This window comes from Hemitrygon akajei, unplaced genomic scaffold (genome assembly GCF_048418815.1).
Source record: "Hemitrygon akajei unplaced genomic scaffold, sHemAka1.3 Scf000047, whole genome shotgun sequence".
NCBI lineage: Eukaryota > Metazoa > Chordata > Chondrichthyes > Myliobatiformes > Dasyatidae > Hemitrygon > Hemitrygon akajei.
The window spans coordinates 3,261,359-3,280,689 of record NW_027331933.1 but is presented as its reverse complement, the minus strand read 5'-3'; the positions used below and the strand labels follow the sequence as shown (position 1 = coordinate 3,280,689).

Genomic DNA, 19,331 nt, shown 5'->3' with positions numbered 1-19,331 from the left:
TCTCCCTGACTGGTAATGCCACTCCTCCCCCTCTCATCCCTCCGCCCTATGACCTCTGAAACAACAGAAACCCAGAACATGAAGCTGCCAGTCCTGCCCCTCTTGCAAACCAAGTCTTACTAATAGCAATAATGTCGATATCATTATCATGCCAATCCATGCCCTAAACTCATCTGCCTTACCTACAATACTCCTTGCATCAAAATTGATGCACCTGAGAACATTTCTATCACGGACAAACCTTTGATATCTGTCTATACAAGCAGTCCTCGCATGACCCTTATCCTCCTCCACCTCACTATCTGCTCTAACACTCTGGTTCCCCTGCCCCTGCAATCTAGTTTAAAACCCCCGGAGCAGAACTTAATAACCTACCGGCTAGGATGTTAGTCCCCTCCAGTTCAGGTGCAAACTGCCCAATTCGAACTGGCCCCACCTCCCCTGGAAGAAAGCCCAATTGTCCAGAAACATGAACCCCTCCCTCATGCACCATCCCCTCAGCCACGTATTTAGCTGCATTATCTTCCTATTTCTAGCCTCACTAGCACGTGGCACGGGTAGCAATCCACCTGTGAGACCTCACTTTCCCATCCCCCTTCGTCCTCTGGGCTCTCTGTTCCCACTCCCCCTTCCTTCCAACTGTTGGATCTCTCCTCAGCATCCACCTTCCTCCTGTGGGATCTCTCATCCCCATCCCCCTTCCTTCTATGGGATCTCTCATCCCCATCCCCCTTCCTGCCGTGGGATCCCTCATCCCCATCCCCCTTCCTTCTGTGGGATCTCCCTTCCCCATCCACCTTCCTCCTGTGGGATCTCCCTTCCCATTCCGTCCTGCTGTGGGATCTCTCATCCCCATCCCCCTTCCTGCCGTGGGATCTCTCTTCTCCATACACCTTCCTCCTGTGGGATCTCTCTCCCCCATCGACTCCTTCCTGTCGGATCTCTCTTTGGCATGCCCCATTGTCCTGTGGAATTTCTCTGCCCCAACCCCCTTCCTCCTGTGAGATTTCTCTTCCCAATCCCACATCCTCCTGTGGGAACTCTCTTCCACATCCCTCCTCCTCCTGGCCAATCTCTCAACCCCTTCCTGCTTCATCCTGTTTAATCTCTCTCTATATCCCCTTCCTCCTGTGGGATCTCTCTACCCATCTCCCTTCCTCCTGTGGGCTCTCTGTTCCCTATACACCTTCCTCCTGTGGGATCTCTCATCACCAGCTCCCTTCCTCCTGATGAATCGCTCTTCCCCATCCCCATTCCTACAGTGGAATCTCTCTTCTCCACCTCCCATGCTCCTGTGGGATCTCTCTTCCGCATCCCCTTTCACCCTCTGGGGCCTCTGTTCCCATCCCACTTCCATCTGTTGGATCTGTCTTCCCCAACTCCCTTCCTCCTGTGGGATTTAAACTCCCCACCCCTTTCTTCCTGTGGGATCTCTCTTCAATATCCCATTTCCTACAGTGGGATCTCTCTTCCCCATCCACCTGACCCCCGTGGGGGCTCTGTTTCCATCCCTCCACTTCTTACGGGATCTTGCTTCGCCATTTCCCTTCCTCCTGTACATCTCTCTTCCCCATTCCCCATCCTCTTGTGGGATCTCTCTTCCCCATCCCCCTTCATTCTGTGGGATCTCTCTTCCCAATCCCCTACATCGGATGGGATCTCTCTTCCCCGTCCCCCTTCCTCCCGTGGCATTTATTTTCCCCATCACTCTTCCTCCTATGGGATCTCTCCTACTCATCCCCCAACCTCCTGTATGATCTCGCTTCCCCACCCACTTCCTCCTGTCTCATCTCTCGTCCCCATGCCTGATCATCCTATGGGATCTGTATTCCCCATTCCCATTCCTTCTGTGGGATCTATTGTCACCACCCCCCTTCCTTCCGAGGGATTGCTCTTCCCCATTCCACTTCCTCCTGTGGGATCTCTTTTCCCCATCCCCTTACTCCTGCAGGGCCTTGTTTCGAAAACCTGCCACATCCTGTCAGATCGCTCTTTGGCATGCCCCATTGTCCTGTGTAATTTCTCTTCCCCATCCCCCTTCCTCCTGTGAGATTTCTCTTCCCAATCCCACATCCTCCTGTGGGAACTGTCTTCCACATCCCTCCTCCTCCTGGCCGATCTCTCAACCCCATCCCCCTTCATCCTGGTTAATCCCTCTCTCTCCTTCCCCCTTCCTCCCATGGGATCTCTCTTCCCCGTCCCCCTTCCTCCTGTGGGATCTCTCTTCGCCATCCCATTCCTCCTGTGGGATCTCTCTTCCCCATCCCCATTCCTCCTGTGGGATCTCTCTTCCCCATCCCCCTTCCTCCTGTGGTTTCCCCAATCCCCATCCCCCTTCATCTTGTGGGATCTCTCTTTCACACCCCCCTCCTCCTGCGGGACATCTCTTCCACATCCCTCCTCCTGGCCGATCTCTCAACCCCTTCCCCCTTCATCCTGTTTAATCCCTCTCTCTTCTCTCCCCTTCCTCCCATGGGACCTCCCTTCACCATCCACTTCTTCCAGTGGGATCTCTCTTCGCCATCCCCCTTCCTCCTGTGGGATCTCTCTTCCCCTTCCCACATCCTCCTGTGGGACAACCCTTCCCCATCTCCCTCCTGTGAGATCTCTCTTCCTCATCCCGCTTACTCCTGTGGGGTCTCTCTTCCCCATCCCCTTTCCTCCGGTGGGGTCTCTCTTCCCATCCCCCTTCCTCCTGTGGGATCTCTCTTCCCCATCCCCCTTCCTCCGGTGGGATCGCTTTTCCCCATCCCCCTTCCTCCTGTGGGGTCTCTCTTCCCCATCCCGCTTCCTCCTGTGGGATCTCTCTTCCCCATCCCCCTTCCTCCGGTGGGATCGCTTTTCCCCATCCCCCTTCCTCCTGTGGGGTCTCTCTTCCCCATCTCCCTTCCTCCTGTGGGGTCTCTCTTCCCCATCCCCCTTCCTCCTGTGGGATCTCTCTTCCCCATCCCCCTTCCTCCTGTGGGATCTCTCCCCCCATCCCCCTTCCTCCTGTGGCATCTCTCTTCCCCATCTCCTTTCACCCTGCGAGTTCTCTCTTCCCCTTCCCACATCCTCCTGTGGGACATCCCTTCCCCATCTCCCTCCTGTGAGATCTCTCTTCCTCATCCCCCTTACTCCTGTGGGGTCTCTCTTCCCCATCCCCTTTCCTCCGGTGGGGTCTCTCTTCCCCATCCCCCTTCCTCCTGTGGGATCTCTCTTCCCCATCCCCCTTCCTCCGGTGGGATCGCTTTTCCCCATCCCCCTTCCTCCTGTGGGGTCTCTCTTCCCCATCCCCCTTCCTCCTGTGGGATCTCTCTTCCCCATCCCCCTTCCTGCGGTGGGATCACTTTTCCCCATCCCCCTTCCTCCTGTGTGGTCTCTCTTCCCCATCCCCCTTCGTCCTGTGAGGTCTCTCTTCCCCATCCCCCTTCCTCCTGTGGGATCTCTCTTCCCCATCCCCTTCCTCCTGTGGGATATCTCTTCCCCATCCCCCTTCCTCCTGTGGGATCTCTCTTCCCCATCCCCCTTCCTCCTCATGGATCTCTCTTCCCCACTCCTATTCCTCCTGTGGTTCCTCTGTTCCATGTCCCCACTTCCTGAGGTATCTCTCCTACTCATCCGCTATCCTCCTGTATGATCTCTCTTCCACGTCCCCCCCCCCCTTCCTATCAGATCTCTCTTCCCCATGCTCCTTCCTCCTGTGAGATTTATCTTCCCCTCTCCCTTTCTTCCTGTGGGATCTCTTTTCCCCATCCCCCTTCCTGCTATGTAATGTCTCTTCCCTGTCAGATTTATCTTCCCCACCAGCTTTGTTCCTCTGGGTACACTCTTTCCCATCCTCTTCCTTCTGTTGGACATCTTTTCCACATTCTGCTTCCTCCTCTGGGCTTTCTTCAGCAACAACTTCCTGCTGTTGGATCTCCCTTCCCCATCACCTTCCTTCTGTGGGATCTCTATTCCCCTTCCCCCTTCCTCCTGTGGGATCTCTCTTCCCCATCACCTTCCTCCTGTGGGATCTCTATTCCCCTTCCCCCTTCCTCCTGTTGGATCTCCCTTCCCCATCACCTTCCTCCTGTGGGATCTCTATTCCCCTTCCCCCATCCTCCAGTGGGATCTCTCTTCCCCATCCCCCTTCCTCCTGTAGGATCTCTCTTCCCCATCCCCCATCCTCCAGTGGGATCTCCCTTCCCCATCCCCCGTCCTCCTGTGTGATCTCCCTTCCCCATCACATTCCTCCTGTGGGATCTCTCTTCCCCATCCCCCTTCCTCCTGTGGGATCTCCCTTCCCCATCCCCCATCCTCCTGTGGGATCTCCCTTCCCCATCCCCCTTCCTCCTGTGGGATCTCCCTTCCCCATCCCCCATCCTCCTATGGGATCTCCCTTCCCCATCACCTTCCTCCTGTGGGATATCTATTCTTCTTCCCCCATCCTCCAGTGGGATCTCTCTTCCCCATCCACCTTCCTCCTGTGGGATCTCTATTCCCCTTCCCCCATCCTCCAGTGGGATCTCCCTTCCCCATCCCCTTCCTCCTGTGGGATCTCTCTTCCCCATCCCCTTCCTCCTGTGGGATCTCTCTTCCCCATCTCCCTTCCTCCTATGCGATCTCTCTACCCCATCCCCCTTCCCCCTGCGAGTTCTCTCTTCCCCTTCCCACATCCTCCTGTGGGACATCCCTTCCCCATCTCCCTCCTGTGAGATCTCTCTTCCCCATCCCCCTTACTCCTGTGGGATCTCTCTTCCCCATCCCCCTTCCCCCTGCGAGTTCTCTCTTCCCCTTCCCACATCCTCCTGTGGGATATCCCTTCCCCATCTCTCTCGTGCGAGTTCTCTCTTCCCCATCCCCCTTCCTCCGGTGGGATCGCTTTTCCCCTTCCCCTTTCCTCCTGTGGGATCTCTCTTCCCCTTCCCACATCCTCCTGTGGGGTCTCTCTTCCCCATTTCCCTTCCTCCTGTGGGAGCTCTCTTCCCATTCGCCCTTACGACTGAGTGAACTCTCCTCCCCACAGCCCTTCATAGAATCATAAAACACCAGCACACAGAAAACAAGCCATCTGGCCCTTCTGCTCTGTGCCGAAACTTTATTCCACTTGTCCCAGTGACCTGTACCCAGTCCATAACCCTCCAGACCTCCCCCATCCATGTATCTATCCAATTTATTCTTAAAGCTTAAGAGTGAGTCCACATTTTCTACATCAAATGGCAGCTCGTTCCACACTCTCACCACTCTCTCAGTGAAGAATTTCCCCCGAAACCTTTCCCCTTTCACCCTGAAGCCAAGTCCTCCTGTAATTTATCTCTCCTAATGTATGTGGAAAGAGCCTATTCTCATTTACCCTGTCTATACCCCTCAGAGTTTTGTCAACCTCTTTGAAATCCCCCCGCATTCTTCTGCGCTCCAAGGAATAAAGTCGTAATCTGTTCAATCTTTCCCTGTAACTCAACTCCTGAAGACCCGGCAACATCCTAGTAAATCTTCTCTGCATTCTTTCAACCATACTGATATCCTTCCTATAGTTCAGTGACCAGAACTGCACACAATACTCCAAATTTGACCTCACCAATGTCCTTTACAACCTCACCATAATATTCCAACTCCTATACTCAGTACTTTGATTTATGAATGTCAGGATGCCAAAAGCCTTCTTTACAACTCTGTCTACCTGTGATGCCACTTTCAGGGAATTATGTACCTGAACTCCCAGATCCCTTTGTTCCTCCACACTCCTCAGTGCCCTACCATTTACTGTGTATGTCCTACCTTGATCTGTCTTTCCAAAATGCAACACCTCACACTTGTCTGCATTAAAGTGGTGACTAGTGGTGTGCCTCAGGGATCTGTACTGGGTCCAATGTTGTTTGTCATATGCATTAATGATCTGGATGATGGAATGGTAAATTGGATTAGTAAGTATGCAGATAGTACTAAGATAGGTGACGTTGTGGATAATGAAGGTTTCAAAGCTTGTTGTTCAAAGATTTAGGCCAGTTAAAAGAGTGGGCTGAAAGATAGCAGATGGTGTTTAATGTTGATATGTGTGAGGTGATACATTTTGGTAGGAATAATCCAAAAAGGACATACATGGTAAATGGTAGGGCATTGAGGAATGCAGCAGAACAGAGTGATCTAAGAATAATGGTGCATAGTTCCCTGAAGGTGGAATCTCATGTGGATAGGGTGGTGAAGAAAGCTTTTGGTATACTGGCCATTATAAATCAGAGCATTGAGTATAGGAGTTGGGATGTAATGTTAAAATTGTACAAGGCATTGTTAAGGCCAAATTTGGAGTATTGTGTACAGTTCTGGTGACCGAATTATAGGAAAGATGTCAACAAAATAGAGAGAGTACTAAGTAAATTTACTAGAATACTACCTGGGTTTCAGCACCTAATGAACAAGTTAGGTCTTTATTCTTTGGAGCGTAGAAGGTTGAGGGGGGACTTGATAGAGGTATTTAAAATTATGAGGGGGATAGATAGAGTTGACATGGATAGTCTTTTTTCCATTCAGAGTAGGAGAGATTCGAACAAGAGGGAATGAGTTGAGAGTGAAAGGACAAAAGTTTAGGGGTATCACAAGGGAGATCTTCTTTACTCAGAGAGTGGTAGCTGTGTGGAACGAGCTTCCAGTAGAAGTGGTAGAGGCAGGTTCAATGTTGTCATTTAAAAAAAATTGGATAGTAATATGGACAGCAAAGGAATGGAATGGGGGGTTATGGGCTGAGTGCAGGTAGGTGGGACTAGGTGAGACTAAGTGAGAGTAAGCATTCGGCACAGACTAGAAAGGCCGAGATGGCCTGTTTCCGTGCTGTAATTGTTATATGGTTATATGTCATACGTTCTAAATTCCATCTGTCATTTTCTGGCCCATTTTTCCAGATGGTCCAGATCCCTCTGCAAGCTATCAAAGCCTTCCTCACTGTCCACAACGCCTCCATCTTAGTGTCATCAGCAAACCTGCTGATCCAATTTATCACATTATCATCTAGATCATTGATATAGACAACAAACAACAATGGTCCCAGCACAGATCCCTGAGACCCACCACTAGTCACAGGCCTCCAGTCTGAGAAGCAATCATCCACTACCACTCTCTGTCTTCACCCACAGAGCCAATTTGAATCCAGTGTACAACCTCTCCATGGATACCTACTGTCTGAACCTTCTGAACTGACCTTTTATGTGTGGGATCTTGTCAAAGACCTTACTAAAGTTCATGCAGACAACATCCACAGCCTTTCCTTCATATGCATTCTTGGTAACCTCCTCGAAAAACACTACAAGATTCATTAAACATGATCTACCACACACAAAGCCATGTTGACTATCTTTAATCAGCCCTTGGCTGTCCAAATCCTTGTATATCCAATCTCTCAGAACACCTTCTGATAATTTACCTACTACTGATGTCAGGCACACTGGCCTGTAATTACCTGGTGTACTTTTGGAGCCTTTTTCAAACAACGGAACTACATGAACTACCCTCCAATCCTCTGGCACCGCACCCGTGGCTGAGGACATTTTAAATATTTCTGCCAGGGCCCCTGCAATTTCTACACTAGTCTCTCTCAAGGTCCGAGGAAATATGTCAGGCCCCGGGGGACTTATCTACCTGTATTCACTGTAAGGCAGCAAGCAGCTCCTCCTCTTTAATCTCTATATGTTCCATGACACTACTGTTTGTTTGCCTTAATTCCATATCCGCTATGCCAGTTTCCTGTGTAAACACTGATGCAAAAAACCTGTTTAAGATCTCCCCCATCTCGTGAGGCTCCACACATAGACGACCACTCTGATCTTCTAGGCGACCAATTTTGTCCTTTACTATCCTTTTACTCTCAATATACTTGTAGGAACCCTTCTGGTTTACCTTCACATTACCTGCCAAAGCAACCTCATGTCATCTTTTTGCCTTCCTGATTTCCTCCTTTAGTATTCCCTTACATTTTCTATACTCTTCAAGTATCTAATTTCTTCTTTGTTGCCTACACCTGCTAAACACCTACTTAACCAGATCGCCAATATCCCTCGAAAACCAAGGTTCCCTAGGCCTGTTAACTTTGCCTTTAATCCTGGCAGGAACATGCAAACTCTGCAGTCTCAAAATTTCACCCTTGAAGGTGTTCCACTTACTGAACACATCCTTGCCAGAAAACAACTTATCCCAATCCACTTTTCCCAGATCCTCTCTCATTTCCACAAAATTGGCCCTTACCAATTCAGAACCTTAACTGGTGGACCAGTCCTATCCTTATCCATAATTATCTTGAACCTAATGACATTATGGTCACTGGACCCAAAATGTTTGCTTACACATACTTCTGTCACCTGACCTGTCTGGTTCCCTAATAGGGGATCAGGTACTGCACCCTCTCTCATTGGTACCTCAATATATTGATTTAGAAAACTTTCCTGAACACATTTGACAAACTCCACGCCATCTAACCCTTTCTCAGAGTGGGAGTCCCCGTCAATATGTGGAAATTTAAAATCCTCTACGATTACAACTTTCTGTTTCTTACATCGGTCTGCTAACTCTCTACAGATTTGCTCCTCCAATTCTCTCTGACTATTGGACAGTCTATAATACAACCCTATTCGTGTGGTCACACCTTTCCCGTTCCTCAGCTCCACCCATATGGCCTCTGTAGACGAACCCTCCGGGCTGCCCCGTCTGCGCACAGCTGTGTGATTCCCCTGACTGGTAATGCCACTCCTCCCACTTTCATCCTTCACCCCTGTCACGTCTGAAACAACGGAACGCCGGAACATGAAGCTGGCGCTTTTAAGGAATATAAAAGTGGATAAATCTCCGGATCCTGACAGGATATTCTCTCGGACCATGAGGGACGTTAGTGTAGAAATAGCAGGGGCTCTGACAGAAATATTTCAAATGTTATTAGAAACGGGGATGGTGCCGAAGGATTGGCGTATTGCTCATGTGGTTCCATTGTTTAAAAAGGGTTCCCAGAGTAAACCTAGCAATTATAGGCCTGTCAGTTTGACGTCAGTGGTGGGTAAATTAATGGAAGGTATTCTTAGAGATGGTATATATAATTATCTGGATAGACAGGGTCTGATTAGGAACAGTCATCATGGATTTGTGCGTGAAAGGTCATGTTTGACATACCTTATTGAATTTTTTGAAGAGGTTACAAGTAAAGTTGACGAGGGTAAAGCAGTGGATGTTGTCTATATGGACTTCATTAAGGCCCTTGACAAGGTTCCGCACAGAAGGTTAATTAGGAAGATTTGATCGTTAGGTATTAATACTGAAGCAGTAAAATGGATTCAACAGTGTCTGGATGGGAGATGCCAGAGAGTAGTGGTGGATAACTGTCAGGTTGGAGGCTGGTGACTCGTGGTGGGCCTCAGGGATCTGTACTGGGTCTAATGTTGTTTGTCATATACATTAATGATCTGGATGATGGGGTGGTAAATTGGATTGGTAAGTATGCAGATGATACTAAGGTAGGTGGCGTTGTGGATAATGAAGTAGGTTTTAAAAGTTTGCAGAGAGATTTAGAACAGTTAGAGGAGTGGGCTGAACAATGGCAGATGGAGTTTAATGCTGATAAGTGTGAGGTACTGCATTTTAGTAGGAATAATCCAAATAGGACATACATGGTAAATTGTAGGGCATTGAAGAATGCAGTAGAACAGGGTGATCTAGGAATAATGGTGCATAGTTCCCTGAAGGTGGAATCTCATGTGGATAGTGTGGTGAAGAAAGCTTTTGGTATGTTGGCCTTTATAAATCAGAGCATTGAGTATAGGAGTTGGGATGTAATGTTAAAATTGTACAAGGCATTGGTAAGGCCAAATTTGGAGTATTGTGTACAGTTCTGGTCACCGAATTATAGGAAAGATGTCAATAAAATAGAGAGAGTACCGAGGAGATTTACTAGAATGTTACCTGGGTTTCAGCACCTAAGTTACACAGAAAGATTGAACAAGTTAGGTCTTTATTCTTTGGAGCATAGAAGGTTGAGGGGGGACGATAGAGGTATTTAAACTTATGAGGGGGATAGATAGAGTTGACGTGGATAGGCTTTTTCCATTGAGAATAGTGGAGATTCAAACAAGAGGACATCAGTTGAGAGTTAGGGGGCAAACGTTTAAGGGTAATATGATGGGTAATTTCTTTACTCAGAGAGTGGTCGCTGTGTGGAATGAGCTTCCAGTAGAAGTGGTAGAGGCAGGTTCGGTATTGTCATTTAAAGTAAAATTGGATAGGTATATGGACAGGAAAGGAATGGAGGGTTATGGGCTGAGTACGGGTCAGTGGGACTAGGTGAGTGTAAGCATTCGGCACGGACTAGAAGGGCCGAAATGGCCTGTTTCCGTGCTGTAATTGTTATATGTTTATATAGTTATTAGTCCTGCCCCTCCTGCAACCAAGTCTTACTAATAGCAATGATGTTGATATCATCATGTGCCAATCCACGACCTAAACTCATCTGCCTTACCTACAATACTCCTCGTATGGAAATAGATGTACCTGAGAACATTTCTATCACGTACAAACCTTTGATATCTGTCTATACAAGCAGTCCTCACATGACCCGTATCCTCCTCCACATCACTATCAGCTCTAACACACTGCACCCTCCGCTTACAATCTGGTTTAAAACCCCCTGAGCAGAACTTGCCTAACCTACCGGCAAGGATGTTAGTCCCCTCCAGTTCAGGTGCAAACTGTCCAATTCGAACTGGTCGCACCTCTCCTGGAAGAAAGCCCAATTGTCCAGAAACATGAACCCCACCCTCATGCACCATCCCCTCAGCCACGTATTTAGCTGCATTATCTTCCTATTTCTAGCCACACTAGCACATAGCACGGGGAGCAATCCACCTGTGGGATCTCCCTTCCCCTTCCCCCTTCCTCCTGTGCGATGTCCCTTCCCCATCCCCCTTCCTCCTGTGGGATGTCCCGTCCCCGTCCCCCTTCCACCTGTGGGATCTCACTTCCCCATCCCCCCTCCTCCTGTGGGATCTCTCTTCCCCATCCCCCCTCCTCCTGTGGGATCTCTCTTCCCCTTCCCCCTTCCTCCTGTGGGATCTCTCTTCCCGATCCCCCTTCCTCCTGTGGGATCTCACTTCCCCATCCCCCCTCCTCCTGTGGGATCTCTCTTCCCCTTCCCCCTTCCTCCTGTGGGATCTCTATTCCCCATCCACCTTTCTTCTGTGGGGCTTCTGTTGTCATACCCCACCCTTCTTGTGGGTCTCCCTTCCACATCTTCCTTCCTCTTCAGGGATCTATCACTTCCCCTTCCCCCTTCCACCTGTGGGATCTCTCTACCACATCCCCCTTCCTCCTGTGGTATCTCTCTTCCCCATCCCCCTTCCTACTTTCAGATCTCTCGTCCAACGAACTCCTGTGGGATCTCTCTTCCCCCTCCCCCTTCCTCCTTTGGGATCTCTCTTCCCCATCCCCCTTCCTCCTGAGGGATCTCTCTTCCCCATCCCCCTTTCTTGTGTGGGGCCTCTGTTCCCATCCCCCACTCTTCCTGTGGGATCTCTCGTCCCCATCCCTTTGGCTCGGTTGGGTCTATTTCACTGTGTCCCAATGACATTTCTGCATTTCGGTCAGGAACATTTTGTTTAGCCATCGGGGAATGGGACAGAATATGTGGAGTTTACAGGGTCACACCGACAGACTAAATTACCGACATTTGGTGAATACGCTGGAGCTGGTCAGTGAGGGACATTGGCAGTGATGGGAACTCCGATCAGCGATTTACTGAAGGGTTTAATGTTTCCTGAAATATCCGAGAGACAGAAATTCCCTCAGACCCACGGTTTGAATCACTTTGTTCATCATCTGTCTGTTTGTGTTTAGACTTGAGAGGAATGACCTGGGAGATTCAGGAGTGAAACTGGTGTCTGCGACTCTGAGGAACCCTGAGTGTAAAATACAGAAACTGGGGTAAGTACCAGACTGTGGGAGATTGTGTTTACAGTCACTGGGTGTCTGACACTGAACATTAATGTGATCAGTAGAAACAAAGAAACATAGAAAACCTACAGCACAATACAGGCCCTTCGGCCCACAACGCTGTGCCGAACATGTTTCTACTTTAGAATTACCTCGGTTTTACCCATAGCCGTCCATATTTCTAAGCTCCATGTAGCCATCCTGGAGGTTAAAGATCCGATCGTTTCCGCCTCCACCACCGCCGCCAGCAGCCCGTTCCACGCACTCACCACTCTCTGTATAAAAAAACTTATCCCTGACATCTCCTCTGTACCTACTTCCAAGCACCTTAAAACTATGCCCTCTCGTGCTAGCCATTTCAGCCCTAGGGAAAAGCCTCTGACTATCCACATGATCAATACTTCTCATTATCTTGTACACCTCTATCAAATCACCTCTCAATCTCCGTCACTCCAAGAGAAAAGGCCGAGTTCACTCAACCTATTCTCGTAAGGCATGCTCCCCAATCCAGGCAACATCCTTGGAAATCTCCTCTGAACCCTTTCTATGGTTTCCACGTCCTTCCTATAGTGAGGCGACCAGAATTGAGCACAGTATTCCAAGTAGGGTCTGACCAGGGTCCTGTATAGCTGCAACATATAACCATATAACAATTACAGCACGGAAACAGGCCATCTTGGCCCTCCTAGTCCGTGCCGAACGCTTACTCTCACCTAGTCCCACTGACCGGCACTCAGCCCATAACCCTCCATTCCTTTCCTGTCCATATACCTATCCAATTTTACTTTAAATGACAATACCGAACCTGCCTCTACCACTTCTACTGGAAGCTCGCTCCACACAGCTACCACTCTCTGAGTAAAGAAATTCCCCCTCGTGTTACCCTTAAACTTTTGCCCCCTAACTCTCAAATCATGTCCTTTTGTTTGAATCTCCCCTACTCTCAATGGAAAAAGTCTATCCACGTCAACTCGATCTATCCCCCCTCATAATCTCTCAACTGTTAAACATTACCTCTCGATTCTTAAACTCAATCCCACGACTGATGAAGGCCAATACACTGTACGCCCTTTTAACTACAGAGTCAACCTGCATAGCATCTTTGAGTGTCCTATGTACTCAGACCCCAAGATCCCTCTGATCCTCCACACTGCTAAGAGTCTTACCATTAATACTATATTCTGCCATCATATTTGACCTACCAAAGTAAACCACTTCACACTTATTTGGGTTGAACTCCATCTGCCACTTCTCAGCCCAGTTTTGCATCCTACAATGTCCCATTGTAAACTCTGACAGCCCTCCACACTATCCACAACACCCCCAAGCTTTGTGTCATCATCATATTTACTAACCCTACCCTCCACTTCCTCGTCCAGGTCATTTATAAAAATCACAAAGACTTGGGGTCCCAGAACAGATCCCTGAGGCACTCCACTGGTCACCGGCCTCCATGCAGAATATGACCCGTCTACAACCACTCTTTGCCTTCTGTGGGCAAGCCAGTTCTGGATCCACAAAGCAATGTCCCCTTGGATCCCATGCCTCCTTACTTTCTCAATAAGTCTTGCATGGTGTACCTTATCAAATGCCTTGCTGAAATCAATATACACTGCATCTTCTTCCTTCCTTCATCAATGTGTTTAGTCACATCCTCAACAAAAGCATTCAGACTCGTAAGGCACAACCTGCCTTTGACAAAGCCATGCTGACTATTCCTATTCATATTTTGCCTCTCCAGATGTTCATAAATCCTACCTCTCAGGATCTTCTCCATCAACTTACCAACCACTGAAGTAAGACTCACTGGTCTATAATTTCCTGGGCTAACCCTACTCCCTTTCTTGAATAAGTGAACGAGATTCGCAACCCTCCAATCCTCCGGAACCTCTCATGTCCTCATTGATGATGCAAAGATCATCGCCAGAGGCTCAGCAATCTCTTCCCTCGCTTCCAACAGTCGCCTGGTGTACACCTTTTCCGGTCGCGGTGACTTATCCAACTTTATGCTTTCCAAAAGCTCCACCACATATTTCTTAATATCTACATTCTCAAGCTTTTCAGTCCACTGCAAGTCATCCCTACAATTGCCAAGATCCTTTTCCGACATGAATACTGAAGCAAATGGTTCATTAAATATCTCTGCTATTTCCTCCGGTTCAATACGCTCTTTTCCATTGTCACACTTGATTCGTCCTATTCTGTCACGTCTTATCCTCTTGCTCTTCACATACTTGCAGAATGCTTTAGGGTTTTCCTTAATCCTGTCCGCCAAGGCCTTCTCATGGCCCCTTCCAGCTCTCCTGATTTCATTCTTAAGCTCCTTCCTGCTAGCCTTATAATCTTCCAGATTCATATCACTACCTCGTTTTTGAACCTTTTGTAAGCTCTTCTTTTCTTCTTGACTAGATTTACAACAGCCTTTGTACATCACAGATCTTGTCCCCTACCATCCTTTCCATGTCTCATTGGAACGCACCTTCTCAGAACCCCATGTAAATATCCCTTGAACATTTTCTACATTGCTTCGGTACTATTCTCTGACAACATCTGTTTCCAATTCATGCTTACAAGTTCCAACCTGATAGCCCCATAGTTCCCCTTTCTCCAATTAAAGGTTTCCCTAACTTAACTGACCCATACCTCTCCAAAGGTGTGGTAAAAGAGACAAAATTGTGATCACTATCTCCAAAATGCTCTCCCACTGAGAGACCTGACACCTGACCAGGTTCATTTCCCAATAGCAGATCAAGTACAACCTCTCCTCTTGTAGGCTTATCTACATATTGTGTCAGAAAACCTTCCTGAACACACCTAACAAACTCCACTCCATCTAAACTCCTCACTCTAGGGAGATACCAATCAATATTTGGCAAGTTCGAATCTCACACCTCACCAACCCTGTTATTAAAACTCCTTTCCAGAATCTGTCTCCCTATCTGCTCCTCGATGTCCCTGTTACTGTTGGGTGGTCTATACAAAACACCCAGTAGTGTTATTGACCCCTTCCTGTTCCTAACTTCCACCCAGAGATGCCGTAGTGTCCTCCTTTTCTGTAGCCGTGACACTATCTCTGATCAACAGTGCCACGTCCCCACCTCTTTTGCCTCCCTCCCTGTCCTTTCTGAAACAATTAAATCCTGGCACGTGAAGTAGCCATTCCTGCCCCTGCACCATCCTAGTCTCTGTAATGGCCACCACATCATATCTCTGAGAGCTGATCCACGCTCTGAGCTCATCCGTTTTATTCATCATACTCCTTGCATTAAAATAGACACATCTCAAACCATCGGACTGAGTGCCTCCCTTCTCTATCACCTGCGTATCCTCCCTTTCACACTGTCTCCAAGTTCTCTCTATTTGTGAGCCAACCTCCCTCTCCTCCATCACATCAATTTGGATCCCTCCCCCCAGCAATTCTAGTTTAAACTCTCCCCAGTAGCCTTAGTAAACCTCCCTGCCAGGATATTGGTCCTCCAGGGATTCAAATGCAACCCATCCTTTTTGTACAGGTCACTCCTGCCCCCAAAGAGGTCCCAATGATCCAGAAATCTGAATCCCTGCCTCCTGCTCCAATCCCTCAGTCAATGCGTTTATCCTCCACCTCATCCTAATCTTATTCTCACTGTCACGTGGCACAGGCAGTAATTCCAAGATCACTACCTCTGAGGTCCTGCTTCTCAACTTCCTTCCTAACTCCCTGTAGTCTACTTTCAGGACCTCTTCCCTTTTCCTACCTATGTCACTGGTACCAATATGTACCACAACCTCTGGCTGTTCTCTCTCTCACCGCAGGATATCTTGGACGTGATCAGAAACATCCCAGACCTTGGCACCTATGAGGCAAACTACCATCCGAGTTTCCTTCCTGCCACCACAGAATCGTCTGTCTGACCCCCTGACTATAGTCCCCTATCTCTGCTGCCTTCCTCTTCCTTTCCCTGCCCTCCTGAGCCACAGGGCCAGACTCTGTGCCAGAGGCACTGACACTGATGCTCCCCAACCCATAGGCCACCCCCCTCCGGCAGTTCTCGAACAGGGGTACTTATCGTCAAGGGGAATAGCCACAGGGGTACTCTCTAGTACCTGCCTCTTGCCCTTCCCTCTCCTCACTGTGACCCATTTCTTCAGTCTCCCATGGCCCCGGTGTGACCACCTGCCTGTGACTCCTCTCTATCACCTCCTCGCTCTCCCTGATCAGACGAAGGTCATCGAGCTGCATCTCCAGTTCCCTAACTCGGTCCCTAAGGAGCAGCAGCTCGACACACCGGGTGCAGATGTTGCCGTCCAGGAGGCTGGGAGTCTCCAGGATCTCCCACATCTGACACCGAGCACAGAAAACCAGCCTCACACACATACTCTCTGTCTGTATTGTCAACAGATAAACTACCTCGCCTCGACCCTTTATCGCCGAAGCCCCGTTGAGCCAAAGCCTTCCTACTCTGTCTCCCGCTCCTCTGACGCTCGCTCTGTAAATCTGTCTTCCTTTTAAACTGTTCTCGCTGTTCTCACTGGCCGACTTGTGCAGTCGTGCTGAGGAAAAAAATCAGTAATTGTGTTACTGATAAACACTGGGGATTTGTACCATCGCCTGTCTCTCTCTGTCCTTCACCCTCACTCTCTCTCATCTCCAGGCTGGGGGGTGTCGGTCTCACAGATTCTGGTGCTGAGGATCTCGTCTCCGCTCTCAGTACAAACCCATCACTGACGGAGCTGGACCTGGGTGGTAATGAACTGGGAGATTCAGGAGTGAAACTGGTGTCTGCGGCTCTGAGGAACCCGGGGTGTAAAATACAGAAACTGGGGTAAGTACCAGACTGTGGGAGATTGTGTTTACAGTCACTGGGTGTCTGACACTGAACATTAATGTGATCAGTAATGGTGTTACTGATAAACACTGGGGATTTGTACCGTCTCCTGTCTCTCTGTGTCCTTCACCCTCACTCTCTCTCATCTCCAGGCTGAACAATGTCGGTCTCACAGATTCTGGTGCCGAGGATCTCGTCTCCGCTCTCAGTACAAACCCATCACTGACGGAGCTGGACCTGAGTTATAATAAACTGGGGGATTCAGGAGTGAAACTGGTGTCTGCGGCTCTGAGGAACCCGGAGTGTAAAATACAGAAACTGGGGTAAGTACCAGACTGTGGGAGATTGTGTTTACAGTCACTGGGTGTCTGACACTGAACATTAATGTGATCAGTAATTGTGTTACTGATAAACACTGGGGATTTGTACCGTCTCCTGTCTCTCTGTGTCCTTCACCCTTACTCTCTCTCATCTCCAGACTGTTCCGTGTCGGTCTCACAGATTCTGGTGCCGAGGATCTCGTCTCCGCTCTCAGTACAAACCCATCACTGACGAGGCTGGACCTGACATCAAACTCTCTGACAGACGGATCTGTCTCCGCTCTCCACCGCCTCATACTGACCCTCCCGAGTCTGGAGTGGATCCAGTGAGTGTTTGTGTTAATGTTCAATGTGATAAAATATCAGCGGATCCGCGGGTTTTCTGCTGATATTTGTCTGTGAGTGTTGTTGAAACATTAACCCCGGTCCCCTGTTACTGACACTGTTGTGTAATCTGTTTATTTCATCTTTATTCTCGCATCTGTTTCAGGCTGTTGGGGAATCGGTTCAGTGAGACCGGGAGGAAGGAACTGAGATCTCTGCAGGAACTCAGACTCGGACTGACAGTGTGCGTGTGAACATCCCCGCCCGCGGGACGGGGACATTTGGCCGACTACCCGCCCTCCCCTTTAACTCCCGCCCTTACCTTTAACGGCCGCGCGCCGGGGCTGATTCCCAACGGTTTTAACGGAACCGGCTCGGGCCCCGCGCTGTGTGCGTCGCTCGCAGCGGTCCGCAGTGACGTGTTTCCGCCTGCTGTCCGGCGGGGAAGCTTCCGCCGGATGTGCGTGTTCGAGACTCCCACGTGACACCCCGGGGAATTACCCAGACAGGAAGAGCCCGGGGTCCGGGGCTCAGTCTGGGACATCGGTGTCCCGGGGTGGGGGGGATTATCCCGGGAGAGAATCCTTTTGCTCCCTTTGCTGAGGGCGGTGCATTCGGCAGTCTGGCCGATATAATGATGTTAAATTGACAAATACCTCGGCAGTGACCCTGGATCTGCAGCGATCCCGGACACGGCCCTGAAGTGTGATTTTCTAATCATCGGTTCCCCGATGCAGAGTGACGGTCAGAAACGGGACTGATTATTCAACCGGTCACTCGTTGTCGCTGGTCGGTTAATTGTGTGTGACTGTGAGAGAGTCGATTTACATTTGTCATGATTATATCAATAAACCGCTGTAACTTAGTGTCTTGGTGTCTGACTTTGGTCTCATTATAGGAGAATCAGTGACATGGGGTTACTGCTGCCCCCAGCACCCGATGAACTGAAATGGTAGGGCATTGAGGAATGCAGTAGAACAGAGTGATCTCGGAATAATGGTGCATAGTTCCCTGAAGGTGGAATCTCATGTGAATAGGGTGCTGAAGAAACCTTTTGGTATGCTGGCCTTTATAAATCAGAGCATTCAGTCGAGGAGTTGGGATGTACAATTGGAAAAGGCATTGATCAGGCCGAATTTGGAGTATTGTGTACAGTTCTGGTCACCGAATTATAGGAAAGATGTCACCAAAACAGAGAGAGTACAGAGAAGATTAACTAGAATGTTACCTGGGTTTCAGCACCTAAGTAACAGGGAAAGGTTGAACAAGTTAGGTCTTTATTCTTCGGAGCGTAGAAGGTTGAAGGGGGGGGTCTTAATAGAGGTATTTAAAATTATGAGGGGGATAGATAGAGTTGATGTAGAAAAGATTTTTCCATTGAAAGTAGGGGAGATTCAAACAAGAGAACATGAGTTGAGAGTCAGGGGGCAAAAGTTTAGGGGTAACAGGAGGGAGAACTTCTTTACTCAGAGAGTGGTAGCTGTATGGAACGAGCTTCCAGTAGAAGTGGCAGAGTCGGGTTTAATTTTGTCATTTAAAAAAAAATTGGATAGGTATATGGACAGGAGAGGAATGGATGGTTATGGGGTGAGTGCAGGTCAGTGGGACATGGTAGAGAGTGAGTGTTTAGCACGGAAGAGAAGGGCCAAGATGGCCTGTCCCATCACACACACCCGGGTTCAGACACAGACTGAATGTCCCTCCACACTGTCCCATCACACACTCCCGGGGACAGACACAGAGTGAATCTCCCTCCACACCGTCCCATCACACAATCCCGGGGTCAGACACAGAGTGAATCTCCCTCCACACTGTCCCATCACACACTCCCGGGGTCAGAGACAGAGTGAATCTCCCTCAACACCGTCCCATCACACACTCCCAGGGTGAGACACAGAGTGAATCTCCCTCTGCATTGTACCAGCACACACTCCTGGGGTCAGACATAGAATGAAGCTCC

General features: G+C 49.1%; 1 protein-coding gene across 1 annotated transcript in view; it reads left to right on the top strand.

The window, feature by feature from the left end:
* Window positions 1-18,237, top strand: part of LOC140720814 (NACHT, LRR and PYD domains-containing protein 3-like) — a 73,868-nt gene extending 55,631 nt beyond the window's left edge. The window contains exons 11-15 of the mRNA XM_073035656.1: window positions 11,824-11,910; window positions 16,554-16,724; window positions 16,880-17,050; window positions 17,206-17,373; window positions 17,538-18,237. Coding sequence (XP_072891757.1) covers window positions 11,824-11,910; window positions 16,554-16,724; window positions 16,880-17,050; window positions 17,206-17,373; window positions 17,538-17,625 — 685 coding nt within the window. The 3' untranslated portion in view covers window positions 17,626-18,237. The remainder of the gene's footprint in view (window positions 1-11,823; window positions 11,911-16,553; window positions 16,725-16,879; window positions 17,051-17,205; window positions 17,374-17,537) is intronic.
* The last annotated feature ends 1,094 nt before the right edge of the window (window positions 18,238-19,331 follow it).